Raw genomic sequence first — 14,015 nt, 5'->3', positions numbered from 1 at the left:
TTCCCGGCTAGTCCTCTCCACCGAAGAAGAAACATTGCTAGTGCCCAAGGACTCCTGGATGACACCCCTGATCAAATTCATCGTAATCAATGAATTGCCTGAAGACAACGCCCGAGCCCAGAAGATCAAGTGACAAGCTCCCGGGTTTGTTCTCTTAAATAAAGTCCTATACAGGAGATCATTTCACGGACTTCTATTAAAATGCTTACCCACGGGAGAGGTGGATTATGTCCTCTGGGAGATTCACGAAGGGTGCTGTGGTGAGCATCTCGGAGGAATATCTTTGGTCAGGAAGACAATGGTTGCTGGATTCTGGTGGCCAACTATTAGCCAGGACTCTCTCCGAGTGGTCCGGGCTTGTGAGGTTTGTCAACATCATTCAAATTTTCAGCACAGCACGACCACTCCCATGAAGCATATCTAGGCATCTTGTCCCTTTGACCAGTGGGGTATGGACATCGTCGGTCCTTTTCCTATTGCTCAGGCTCAAAAGAAATTTTAGCTAGTGGCTGTGGACTATTTTTCTAAGTGGGTGGAAGCCGAGCCCTTAGGCAAGATCACTGAGCAGGAAGTCTTAAAGTTTCTATGGAAAAAAATAGTGTGCCGCTTTGGAGTCCCTAGGAGACTAATCTCGGACAACGGGAGAAAGTTTCAAGGAAGAGAGATTACATCTTGGTGTCGGGAGATGAAGATCACTCAGTCTTTCACCTCTGTTGCCTATCATCAAGCTAATGGCCAAACAGAAGTTGTGAACAGAATCATCGTGCAAGACTTGAAAACTAGGTTGCATGGCAAAGGTAAAGACTGTGTGGAAGAGTTGCCCATTGTTCTCTGGGCATACAGAACTACGCCTCGGGCACCTACCCAGGAAACTCTTTTCAATCTGGTGTGCGGTTCTGAAGTCGTTCTTCCAGTTGAGATCGGACAATCTTTTTCTCGGGTAGAATCTTATCCGGACAATAATGATCAAAGCCGGGCAATGGAATTGGTCCTTATCGAAGAGAAGAGAGATCAAGCATTAATTCGAATGGAAACATATAGAGGCCGGGTTATGAAGTCATATAATAAGAGAGTCTGAATCTGAGACTTCCAAGTATGAGATCTGGTTATGAAGAAAGTTAATCCAGCAGGAGATGTGGGAAAGTTGGAAGCCAGGTGGGAAGGACCTTACAAAATATCCCGGAAAGTTAGCTCGGGAGCTTTTTATCTTGAAGATGCTCAAGGACATTCTCTCAAAAGACCCTGAATATATTTAATTTAAAGAAGTATTTTGCTGGAAAGATGTAACTATTTGAAGATATAATCAAAGAGCTGTTTGTCAGAAAATGTGTAAGTACAAATTATATATATGAACCCGAGAGGGAAAGAGCCTCGGTTAATTAAAAGCCCATGGCACTACACCTTGGCTCGGGGCACGACACCTCGACCATTAAAAGCCCAGGACACTACACCCTGTCTCGGGGCACCACCTGGACCATTAAAAGCCCAGGTCAATACACCTTGGCTCGGGGCACCACACCTCGACCATTAAAAGCCCAGGGCACTACACCCTGGCTCGGGGCACCAAACCTCGACCATTAAAAATGCAGGGCCCTACACCCTTGCTCGTGGCATCACACCTCAACCATTAAAAGCCCAGGGACCTACACCTTGGCTCGGGGAACCACACATAGACCATTAACTCGACCATTAAAAGCTCAGGGCCCTACACCCTGGCTCGGGGCACTACACCTCGACCATTAAAAGCCCAGGGCCCTACACCCTGGCTTGGGGCACCACACCTCGACCGTTAAAAAGCCCAGGGCAATACACCCTGGCTCGGGGCACCACACCTCGACAATTCCAAATCCTGAGATATGCTCCCTTGCCCAGTTTTCGCACTTTGGCTATACATACAAAGGCTTTATATCATGGCTTCGGTATTCTATTTCTCGATCATTTACCAAGTACAGGGCATTTTACTCAATGCAGTGATTAAAATCTCGACTACTTATTCGAAGTTACCGGTTAGTTTTCAACACTTGGAAATTTTTATGATCGTTTGTACACGAGCAGTTCTATTATCCGGGTTGTGAAGATATATCAAAGAATTATCAAAGGCACACTTGATGAAATGAATAAAAATTTCATTAAAAGCTCGAAGGCGGGAATTAAAAAGACTAGAAAAAAGAAAAATACAGTCCTGCTCTAAGTCGATTGGATCGGACCCTGGCTGCTCTACTTGAGCCTCCTCCTTCTCCTCTTTGCCCACCTTAGGAAGGGACGCTATGGCACGTCCAAAATCTGGGAAATCTTCCCTATCCTCGGGCCCGGCCTCTTCAAATTTTTCCCGGCACTTGTCAAAACAGGTCTTGAAGAGAGGATAGGCCTGGTCTTCAACAGCCTTTTTGAACTCTGGAGACTGGAGGAAGGAGGCCTTCCACTTATCTTGATTATACTCAGCCAGGGCCAAGGCACTTTCAGCTTTCTGTGCCCGTAATTGTTGCACTTCTACCTGCTCGGATAGAGAATGATTCCTCGACTCCAAGACAGGTATAGCGCCATGCAGATTTTCTCCTTGGACAAGGCCTTCATTGATGTCATCTCTGGCCTTGTCCAGGGCAGAGCGCAAGCCGGCTACCTCCTCTTCGTAAGTGGCTGGATCCCGGGACAATTACTCTTGTAGTCGCCCCTAGTGTATCCTGGAATTGCCGGGCTTGATTATTGGTAATAGTGGCTATAGCAGCAACCTCTTCGAAAGCCGAGATCATCAGTTGTGCAGCCTGCTCAAAGGAGGTTAGTTAAAAAAAAGAGAGGGGAGAATAAGAACTTACTGCCATGAGCTTGTTAGAGCCCTCGAAAAGCTTGGCAGAAGGCCGGGAGCTTTTCAAACGAGCATTCCCATCGGGAGTGAGAAGCTGCTTAAAAAGCCTAAGCCCTGTGGCCGAAGCTCCCTCCTTGAAAATATTGACCTGGGTAGGCTGTTGCGTAGACTGTTGGCGAGGAGGAGGAGACGGTTGATTTACTTGGAATGAGCCCTGATCCTTTTCTTGGTTACTCTCAATCAAAATTAGCTCGGGGCTTGTAACTGCCTTTCGCTTCCTTTGGATGAGAGGGACATGGTCTTCAGAGTTCCCCCGGGATTCATCTCGGGTTGCCTCCTTTTCTTGTTGAGTCTCAGCCCGAGTCAGTATAGCCTGTTGTGCCGCCTCTTGATCAGCCTGTTTCTTCTTCTCAGCCGCAGCCTTCCGGGGTGTCAGCTTTTTCTCTTTAGCCGCCTTCTCGGCCGCCCATTTTTTGGCAAAATCCTCTTGCATCTTTGAAGTATCATGCGCAAAAGAAGAAAAGATGGTTAGCCGTTTATTAAAGACAAAATTAAAAGTACAAAGGAGGAGGAAAATTATCGAGTTGGGCGCCCGAGATAGCCACCTCGTCAATTACCCAGTCTACTGGGTCTTCAGCCTGGGCACTCAACCCATACGCAACAAAATTCTCCTGAGAAATAATGGTGGAGGAGGAATATTTTTGACCCTCCACAAAGTCTTGGCTTCGGGTGTAGAATTCCTCAAGTTTATAAGCTTGGGGAAGGGTAGGTTGAGTAGGAAAGGAAGGAAGGAACCCGGTTAGGCAAGGAAGGGGACCCGGGAGTTGGATAAAAAAGAATAGTCCTTTCCATCCCTTCTGAGAAGAAGGGATGTCATCAAGGAATCGGGCATTTTATCTTGCAGACAGGGAAAAGGCATTGTCTCCCATTCTGCAAAAAAAAAAGTAATGAAGGATGAGGGGGTTAATGACAAGCTTGTGCATCTTGAAAAGAACATACGCCGAGTACATTATACGGAAAGAATTGGGGTGGAGTTGGCTAATTGGTACACCAAAAAACTTGGCAACCTCGGTGCTGAAAAGGGGGATGGGAAACAGGAGACCATTTCTAACTTGGTCCTGGAAGGAAGTAATGTAACCGGGGGAGGGCTATCTTCCCTGTCAGAAGCCCCAAGAATTATAATGGGAAAGGAAGATGGGATAGAGCCCAGCACCCGGAGTTCCTCGTCAGCCACCGAGCGCAGGGTGTTGTTCATTGAGGAGAACCAAGGAACCCCCGGGGCTTCGGAAGCAGGAGGGTTAAAAGCCCGGGTCTTGCCTTTACCCTTGCTCTTTTTTAGAGTTTGGGAGAGGCCCGAGGAAGTGGGTTTTGAAGAAGATGGTTTGGTTTGATGGGCTGAGGGTTTTTTGGAAACCTGGGTAGAAATGCGACGACGATGGAGAGATGGGGGTGAATCGGAGCGCAGCGCGGTGGACTCGTCACTAGGCGAGCCTCGCGCATTGGCTCCTGAAGTGGATGAGGTTGAATCAGACATGATTTAGGTAATAAGAAAAGAAAAATTACGCGTTTTGTGGAGGAAAGTGGTGGTTGTGCGAACGAAAAGATGACCGTGATTGAAAATCACCAGAGTAAAAAATTTTTTGCAATAGCTTGGGCGAGATTTTGAATTTTTGAGTGATTTAGAAAAAATTGGTGAGCTACTACATATAAGGGGAAGTAGTTGATCTACGCCATTGATCTAGATCAAATCAAACGATCAGGATGAATCTTGGAAATTGTGCTGGTAGGCGAAAGGACGTGCACGGTTATCGAGACGTTAGGCTCATCATTATCTCAGAATACGAAGCGTTTCGGACCGTTGTAATTCTAGGGCATACGTCATCGTGACATCAACCTGACTACCCAAGAATACTAAACGACGAAATATTCAATGTCCGGGAGACATGAGGCCCCGGCGTCTTATTTGAAGACCAAGAGATTGGAGCTCTCGGCACCTCATTCCATCTCTGGGATATTTGGAGTCCCCGATTCTCTTATGAATCAAATTTGATTATTTTTCTTCGTGAATCCAAGCACGACTGATCGGGATAGCGAGTATGACTCCAGCCCGACTATTTAAGAGATCGGTGGTGATACCCCCATAAGAACACGGGTCATGGATAACCCGTGATATTAAATGGATTCCCAAAATATGGTCAATATACATAGTGTTTTCTTGATAAGCCGGGTAAGGAAACGCCCGGAACATTCTCCTCCCGAGCGATCGAAGAGCCCGGGCTCTCATGCAAGTGCCTGAGAACTTCCACCCGGGCTCTCAGAACAACATGTCCTTGGCGTGTCATATAAGTCATCAGAAAGTATGGGCGGTCGACTTGACATATTTAGTAGGTAAGGCACTAAACACATTGTACCTACCACATTTTTCCTATAAATAGCACATATATTTATCATTTAATGATTTTGAAATCTTTGAACTCTCAAGGACACATATATTTTCACATATATCGCTTGTGTTCTTTATCTTCACCTGCTGATTTAAGCATCGGGGTGGCCACGCCGGACACCTATTCGACGCCAATTCCCGAGTTTTTTTCTTGTTTGCAGGTATCAAAACCATTATCCTCAAATTTCCTAAACACTTAATCATCATCGTTATCCGATGGATTGTTCACGTACATCACGTCTGATTCGCCGGACAGCATCAATATCTAATTATATAATTCTAACTTATTAGATTATCAAAATCCGATTCACAGGTGTTAATTTTAGTCTTTTTTTCTTTTTTTTTTACGCGACTGTCTATATAAATATATATTTATAATATTCATACGAAGAAAATCAAGCATTTTCCCTTATTAAATTCCACAAGACTCGGTTGCAGCAAATTTCCGCACGGAAGAACAAGTCAAACTCTCACCTACAACTCTATTATACTTTTCCTCCCCCATTCGTGGCAACTACATTTTCCTGCACCTATAAAAACAATCCCACAAAGTCGATCCAAATCATCGATCGGGATCGACCCTCCAAGAAAGCGAAAATGGATTGCAAATTCTCGATGAACGCTCTCCTTTTCTCTGTCTTCTTTTCAGTAATCTTCCTCTTTGCTTCATCCAATGCTCAGAACTGCTCGTTCTCGTTCCGTGGCCAGAATTACGCGACCTGCGTCACTCTCCCTGCGTTGAACGCCTTCCTTCACTGGACCTATCACCAGTCGAACCACTCGGTTGACTTAGCGTACAGGCACACGCAGCTCACCGCCTTCAACTGGGTTGTGTGGGCACTGAACCCCAGCGGTGGCGCCATGCCTGGGGGCGCAGTGCTTGGTGGCTTTCATCAACTCTAGCGGTGATGTTCAGGCCTGCCTACACCTCTCCCATTCCAATACCCGATTATACCTCCACGCAGCTGCGACAGGGTCCGTTGAGCTTCCAGGTCTCCAATCTTACTGCTGAATTTAGAGGCAATCAGATGACCATCTTCGCTACTATTGCGCTCCCAAGTGCGGGAACAAGTTTTGTTCAAGTTTGGCAACACGGGGATGTTTCGGGAAATATTCTTCAGGTACACCCGCAAACTCCGGAGCATCTGAGATCTTTCGGCAACATCGATTTCTCCAGCGGAGTAACTGCTGACACAGGTGCAGCCAGCAGGGGTCGAAAGAGCGCAGGAAAAACGTAAGCGCAGATGAATGAATTGCCTACAGTCAAATCTTATTAAATTTCAAGATTTATGGTGTATCTTTATCTGCACACAGGTTCATGGAGTTCTGAATGTCGTGAGTTGGGGGATTTTGATCCCGATTGGCGCCATGACTGCTAGGTACTTGAAGGTCTTCAAGGCCGCAAAGCCGGCGTGGTTTTACCTGCACGCTGCGTGCCAAACTTCGGCGTATATCGTGGGAGTCGCAGGCTGGGGCACGGGCCTCAAACTCGGCAGCGATTCTTCCGGAGTAGTGCATTCTGTTCATAGAAAGATAAGAATCACCCTGTTTGCCCTTGGAACACTTCAGGTAAATAAATTTATAGATTAAAATATAAATATAAAAAACAAGTATTTCAACATCCAATAAACAAGTATTTCAGCATCGGAAAATGATGCATTGGACAAGACTAAAAAAGTATCATATTTTTAACAATCCATATGAAACAATTGTATATTTGTTGAAGTATTGAATTGGTTTGTAGGTGTTTGCCCTGCTGTTGAGGCCAAAGCCGGATCATAAATACAGAATCTACTGGAACATGTACCATATCGGGATCGGATACTCGGTAATCATCCTTAGTATCATAAACATATTCGAAGGGTTCGACATCTTGGATCGGGAGAAGAAATGGAAACGAGCGTATATCGGGGTTCTCATCTTTCTTGGAGCCAATGCTGCTATATTGGAAGCCTTTACATGGTTTATTGTGATCAAGAGAAAGGGGCGACCGGATTCCGTTAAATACCCGCATACAGTTAGCGGGATGAATGGTGCCAATGGATATGAAGCTTAGTTCCCATGAACATTTCTTATCACGTGATTCATATTACTAATTTGTATTATTATTATTACTTTGTCATAATTATCTTTTTTTTTATACGTGGATTAGGTTATTGGCCTATATAGATCAGTTTACATTGAGAATGTAGAATTTATTTATTTGCCCATTTGATTTAGTTTGGTGTATTGTGTTTTTTACATCCCCAACTAGGGGTCGGCAACAGTCGGTTTGGTCCGGTTTTACTCTACAACTGAAACGTCTCCTCATTTTAAAATTCCACGGAACATTTTTTTTAAATGCAATGGTCGAAACCATGCCCACATAAATACATAAAATTGGAAACATACATTTTGCAAAATCAGCCAACTTCTAAATAAAATAACCATAGTTAAAATTATGAAAAAAAACAACCAACCTCAACAATTAACGTATAAAAATATAAGACATCAAACATTTTAAAATCTAACAAAACCCTCAACAAAATAAAATCATCAACCATTTAAAAAAACTGATTAAACGTGCTCCCATAAAATCATATTCTTGCGGAAGAATACAAGGTCATCGGGTTAACGTGCGCCACAAGCTCCGTCCGTTCAATCATCATCACCTCCAGTCTCCTGATCAAAATGATCACATGCATCATTCACAGCTAGTGAGTCTAAAGACTCAACACACCTTTAATGTTAATAGCAAGTACATATACATAACATGCAACAGTGAAAAATACTGTAATTAACATACATTTCATGAGCATAAACGTAAACATATCGTGTAATAGCATAATGTCTCAAAATATGTCTCATAACGTATACATTTTCTTTTATTGAATTCAATTCATTAGTTGTGAATTTCGTATCATCTCTATCGTATTAGTTCTATTCGATGGATCCATCTACGTATAACCACGGAACCGGGCGGCGGGGACATCAGCGACACTTTCACCCGTTAATTGAGCATTAGCCTATCATATCATCATATCATGTCAATAGAAATACGATCGTCGGGCTCCCTCTAGAGTCTTCTCCCGTAAACGAGCACCCTCTAGGACCTTTTACCTATATCGTCAGACACAACCAACTTTTCATCCTTCAAAACATCATCATTTTCATCACTTGTCAAAATCATACATAAAAGTAATTTTTCCTTAAAATCAAGTGTGCAACGTATTTTCATAAATACATAAAAAGGCGTGCACCAGGTAACATAAACGTTTAAAAACAAGTCAAATTGTTCTCAGGGCGCTGCCAGGACTAAAAACTCAACCCGGGTGCAAAATCACCATTTTGCTCCTGGAACCCAAAATGATCATTTTACCTTGAACCTCAACATTTCGACCTGAAGCTTACCAAACTCCTTAAAACATCCCAAAACATAATTAAATACATTTCTTAGATGTAAACTCGAGCTCATCTCAAAATTTAAACGACTCGTTTTAAAACTTGGAACGAGATCCCGGTTTTAGCCCGAATCAACCCGAAAGTTGCTAAAATTTTCTATACGTGCATACTTAAAACACTAGTGCACTAACTTTCCATATTTCCGATCCTAGCCCAAGACCAAGCGGGCCAGCACCTAACCAACTATATTGGGACCATGTTTGAACCCAATAGGCTGTCCTTGACCAACCAAGCTAACCTTACTGCCCAAAACACCAGACCCTTGCGATACCCACAAACCTGTGCCGCACAAGACAACCGAGCCACACATTAACCTAGCCCTCCGACAAACTCCTAGACCACGACTAGTTGTGTATGGCCCTCTCCCAGCCCTGTCACGAACCCAATAGGGTCAGCTTCTTGGATGGAATCGAGCCATGCAAGGCGGCACACACCCAGGCCTTGGATCTTGCCAATCTACACCAAGTACAGGTCGGCCCTCACCTAAACCAACCAAGTTTCGACTCCAGCTCTTAACCCGCTTCTTTCTCGGCATTATTAGCACCATAGAACTCAAAATCAGCATCCCCTTGCACAAGGACATGAAAAACGTGAGTTTTACACAAGATACATTCATGTTCATGTCAAAACCTTTGCAAAAATGATGCTATATGATAGACCAACGAAATTTCAATATAAAGCATATCCAACAGCATATTAATGGTGTAAATGTTGAGAAAAGAATGATACAAGGCGTGCCTTATCATTTATAAGCTTAAAAACTTGAAGACTCTTGCAAAGAACGCGCACCAGAGAGGCGGGGAAGAATTTTACTTGAAAACTTTGGAGATTTTTGAGATGGCCTGTATTTTTTAGATAATGGTTGCTGGACAAGTGAAGGGCGCGGCCAAGGGGTGTTAGATAGGTTTAGGGTTTGATTAGGTAGAGTTTAAGTCAAAACATAATACACTAATGTGTATTTAATTAATTTAAAGGGATAAAAGGGTTTTGAGCCCATTAGGCACTAAAATAAACCCATCAAGCACAATAACACTCCCGAAATTTTTTTCGTTTAGGTACGTTTTTGAAAACACTCCCAATAACACTCCTGAATATCCATGATCTTTATTTCTCGTTCGAGCACGAAAAGCAACTTAAAATCCTAATGCATGAAACTTTAAATAAACCATGAATTAAAGCACAAATTAATGAAATGAACCTGCATTTAAGGCATTAAAATAATTTAATAAAATACAAAATAAATTTAATAACTTGCATACATGTGGTTTACGTGGACCTTCAAATTTTCGGGACGTTGCAACAACGGTTCGGTTTTTCGTTTTTTGGTTTTGAATATCTCTAGTCCAAAACAAAATTTTTTTATTACGGTTAGGTTCAGTTTTTTTGTAATACGGTTCGGTTTATATGATCAAGTATATTCTATTAGCTAAAAATTGTTAAGAAATAAAATTATACGTCACTTTATGCTTTAAAATCTAAATCATAGGAATGATAACAACGTGTCAACCAGCTCGAATGGAACACCAATCATCTTACGAAAAAATTTAAAGAAATATATACAGAAAAGACAAGAAAACGTCGACTGGTGAGCGGTATGAAAGAAGAGAAAACGATTAGATTGAAAATTGAGTGATACTCACGGGAAATTTAGGGTCCGATCCACGCAAGCGTCACTAATCCAGACACGGGCTTCAAAATTACCCTGGGCCTGAAATCACAAATAAGACCGTTAGGAGGGGGCCAGGAGGGTGTCCTGGCGTAGCCCCTCCGACGCTCAAGTCAGAGACTGAGGATATATGGGGGGAGCAGCTAAGGGCGCTGCTGAAAACAATATAGTGAATAGCTTAACTGAACAATCAAACCTGATATTTATAGGAGGATACATGGGCCATTGATGGGCTTGTCTTCCATTTGGGCTAGGGATAAGCCAAGAGTAGTGGGCCCATCCATGTCTTCAATCTGGGCTAGGCCCATCCATGGGGTATCACCAGTCTCCCCCTCCCGAGTCGAACTGAATCGTAGGTTAAAAGTTCGATTAGTTGTGTTGTCCTTAGTTTATCAGCGACGAGGACGTACGTAATAGAAAAATTTATTTCGTTTATCGTTAACGAACGATGTTTACCACTTCGAAAATTACGGGGATTGACCTGCCCGGTAAGGTCGCGGGGATTGTCCTGCCCGGTCATGTCGTGGGGGTGTGGGGGCAACGCCCACATAATTTTTTTAGAAATAGGCACTCGCAAGGGTGAGGCCGTGCATTTTTCCTTGCCGTTCTCCAGTCTCCCAAGATTTGGAAACAAATCAAATCGCAATCTTAATCTGGAGGGAAAGATATCAAATCAAATCACAATCTCCTCTTAAATGGTTAGGTATGGGCTGAGCTCCCCGATAAATAGAGGCCACCTTCTCATTTCATTCTTACTTCTCCCACAAAAATTTCCGTCGAAATTCATTCACCATCTCCTCCTTGCCCACGCTTTACCAGCGCGTTAACCCCAGCTCCGCCTCACAACCACTCCACCGTCACTTTAGTCCGCCGCCCCGGCCACCACTGCGCGCCGTCCCACTCTCGCTCAAGCCCTCGCACGCCTCGTCTTAGCCAGCGCGCGCCTCGCCCGAGCCTTGCAGCGCGCCTCGCCCCTACACGCTCCACGCTTGCCGCTCGCCCCTGCAAGCTCCAAGCTCGCCCTAGCCCGAGCATCCAGCTCGCCCTCGCCCGAATGCACAGGTGCACGCTCGCCCACATCGTAAGCTCGCCGCCGAGACGATCGTCCAGGGCGCACACTCGCTAGCCGAGCCGCTCGCCTCTGCGCGCATACTCGCCCAGCAACACGCTCGCCCGGTGCGCTCCTCACCCCGCGCGAGTGCACGCTCGCCCCTCGCCGCTGCGTGCTCGCCCAGCGCGCACACTCGCCCGCCGAGCCGCTCGCCCCCGCACGCATACTCGTCCAGCAGCACCCTCGCCCGGTACGCTCCCCGCCCCGCATGAGTGCACGCTCGCCCCTCGCCGCTGCCTCGCCCCAGCCTAGCTCACCACCCTGCCAGGTGCTCACCCGGCATCTGCTCGCTCCTGTCACGCTCGCCCGAGCGCCTCGCCCCTTCCGCGCACATACCCTGCCACGAGCTCGCCCGGCCGCATGCTCGCCCCTGCCACGAGCTCGCAAAACCACACGCTCGCCCCTGCCACGAGCTCGCCCCGCCGCGCCACGCTCGCCCCTGCCACGAGCTCAACACTTGTTCATTCTTGCGGTCCTATATTTCGAGTATTTTTCCGCGCCTTACCCGGGTCAGTTCTCTCCTTCACCTGTTTGATTATCGTTAATACTCATGTCTTCTTCCGATTCCGAGTTTAGTCACTCGAGTTGCTCTGAGAGATCTAGCGGGTCTAGCGAGTCTAGCCGGTCTAGCCAGAGTAGGACTTCCCTAGCCGATCCTGATTTTACCATTGATCCTCCTGAGGAGGAAGTCACCACTCATAGTCGTCCGGGTAAGGAAGTTCGTCACGTGAACCAACAAATGAATATATCTGAAGCAGATAACCTATGGTACGGTCACTTGTCATCCCTCATCCCTCCTGGTAGCGAGTCACAACTTAGGACTCTGTGGCACATTCCTTCCTCTCACCAGATCATCATTCCTGGCCCAGAGGACCGGCCCTATTTAGCCCCTAAGGGCTACTATACCTTCTTTCAGCATCATTTTGATGCTGGTCTCCGTTTCCCTTTGTGCGATTTCTTTCAAGAGTTAATCAAGTTGTGGGGACCCGGGCTCTAACTCAATTTTTTTCGGGATTAATCGGATCTTTATTCAAAAATGTGGGTCAAAATTTTGCTTTTTAACATTAATTCAAATGTATATAAACAAGCACAAGATAGTTCTTCATTTTATTTCAATAAACATAATTACATGTCTTGTTCTAATACATTCATACAGACCAGTGTTTAATACAAACTACAACCACAAGTAGTACAAGTCTAGTAAGAAACAACTAGTAATCTTCAGCGCCCGAAGTCACCACGCTATCTCGAACTCATCTCTGTCGTGACCCAGATCCTGCCCCACCTGTTGTTATGCACACATACAGACATAACAACAGCCGGAAACTCCGGTGAGAACAAATCCCAGTATAAAATATGTATGCATGCTAATACATAATCATAAATCATGCATGAAAGTAATAACCATGGGTTCCCTAGTATATGAAACAAATCTATATGAGCATGCAATTCAAATCAAATCATGTCTTGACTCGACTCGACTCGACTCTACTCTAGGGATCCCGGTGTGAATAAGACGTCACTGCCTGTCACCTACCCTCCCAATCGGGGTAACTATACGTCTTATTCCTAGACTTCGGTCCTGTTTGTATCGAATGTCTACAATCGGATTGAATCTGATCCGAAGCGTCGATACCACCAAACGTCTAGTTTAGCAAGTCTGCCAATGACTCTCCTATCTCAAATGCTTGAATATAAATCTATAAACAAGGCATCATCATATCAAGAGATTTAAATATAATTCTATAAACAAATCCAAATCATATCAACAGATAAACAACAATTCTAGTATGTGATTTGGTTGGGAAACTCAAATTGAATCTCATTTGAGTTGTGTCTTCCCCAAACAAAACATGAATTATCCCTTCTTGTCGTCGAAAAAAATCGAAGTCTCGCAGTAGGGATATCGAACCTGTCAATCCAAATCTGAAATGACAATGTTGAGATGCACAATATCAAATCACAGCTCGAACTAATACTAGTACGGTTCAATATCAAATCTTGATACCGGTCCATTCAAATCTCAACATATCTCAACAAATCATAATCCTCAACTCATAATCAGCACAATCTATGTATCATATCTCAAAATCTGCATAAGCTCCTACATATATATGCTGGAAATTCATAACAATTGCATATGTCCTCATTTTCTCGATCCGTTTACGTTTCTACGATGTCCATGATCTCAAGAACATATGATTATAAGCATAACAGAATTTCCCCAACACGTAAACTTCAAAACATGATGAAACATAACCAAACTTACATCCTTTGATAGCTCTTGAAGAGAGGAGCTCAAAACCGAAATCGGATTAAAGTTTGGATGTGTGAATCTTTCAAAATCACAAGCTTAAGAGCACAAGAAAAGTTTAAGCTTTCTCCTCTGAATCTCTCGGTTCTATCTGCTGAAGAAGGAAAGGAACAAGGACAACTCATTATATTGCATGGTTAAGGGCAAGTGTTTAATTCTTCAGCCACCACGTATGACCGCGGGTGCGGTAGCTCATATACCGCAGCTGCGCTCAAGCTTCGGCAGGCCATCCAAACT

The 14,015-nt window shown here is 44.5% G+C and overlaps 1 protein-coding gene and 1 pseudogene across 1 annotated transcript; both read left to right on the top strand.

The window, feature by feature from the left end:
* The first annotated feature begins 227 nt into the window (after positions 1–227).
* Positions 228–1,078, top strand: LOC142550121 (uncharacterized). The gene is made up of 2 exons (XM_075659358.1): positions 228–364; positions 622–1,078. Exons 1-2 carry the CDS (start codon positions 228–230, stop codon positions 1,076–1,078), a joined length of 594 nt encoding a protein of 197 aa, XP_075515473.1.
* Positions 1,079–5,795: 4,717 nt separating this feature from the next.
* On the top strand, positions 5,796–7,567 carry LOC142549195 (cytochrome b561 and DOMON domain-containing protein At5g47530-like; annotated as a pseudogene).
* Positions 7,568–14,015: the final 6,448 nt, after the last annotated feature.

Source organism: Primulina tabacum, chromosome 6 (genome assembly GCF_025594145.1).
Source record: "Primulina tabacum isolate GXHZ01 chromosome 6, ASM2559414v2, whole genome shotgun sequence".
NCBI classification, from domain to species: domain Eukaryota; kingdom Viridiplantae; phylum Streptophyta; class Magnoliopsida; order Lamiales; family Gesneriaceae; genus Primulina; species Primulina tabacum.
This window is presented reverse-complemented; position numbering and strand designations above follow the sequence as displayed.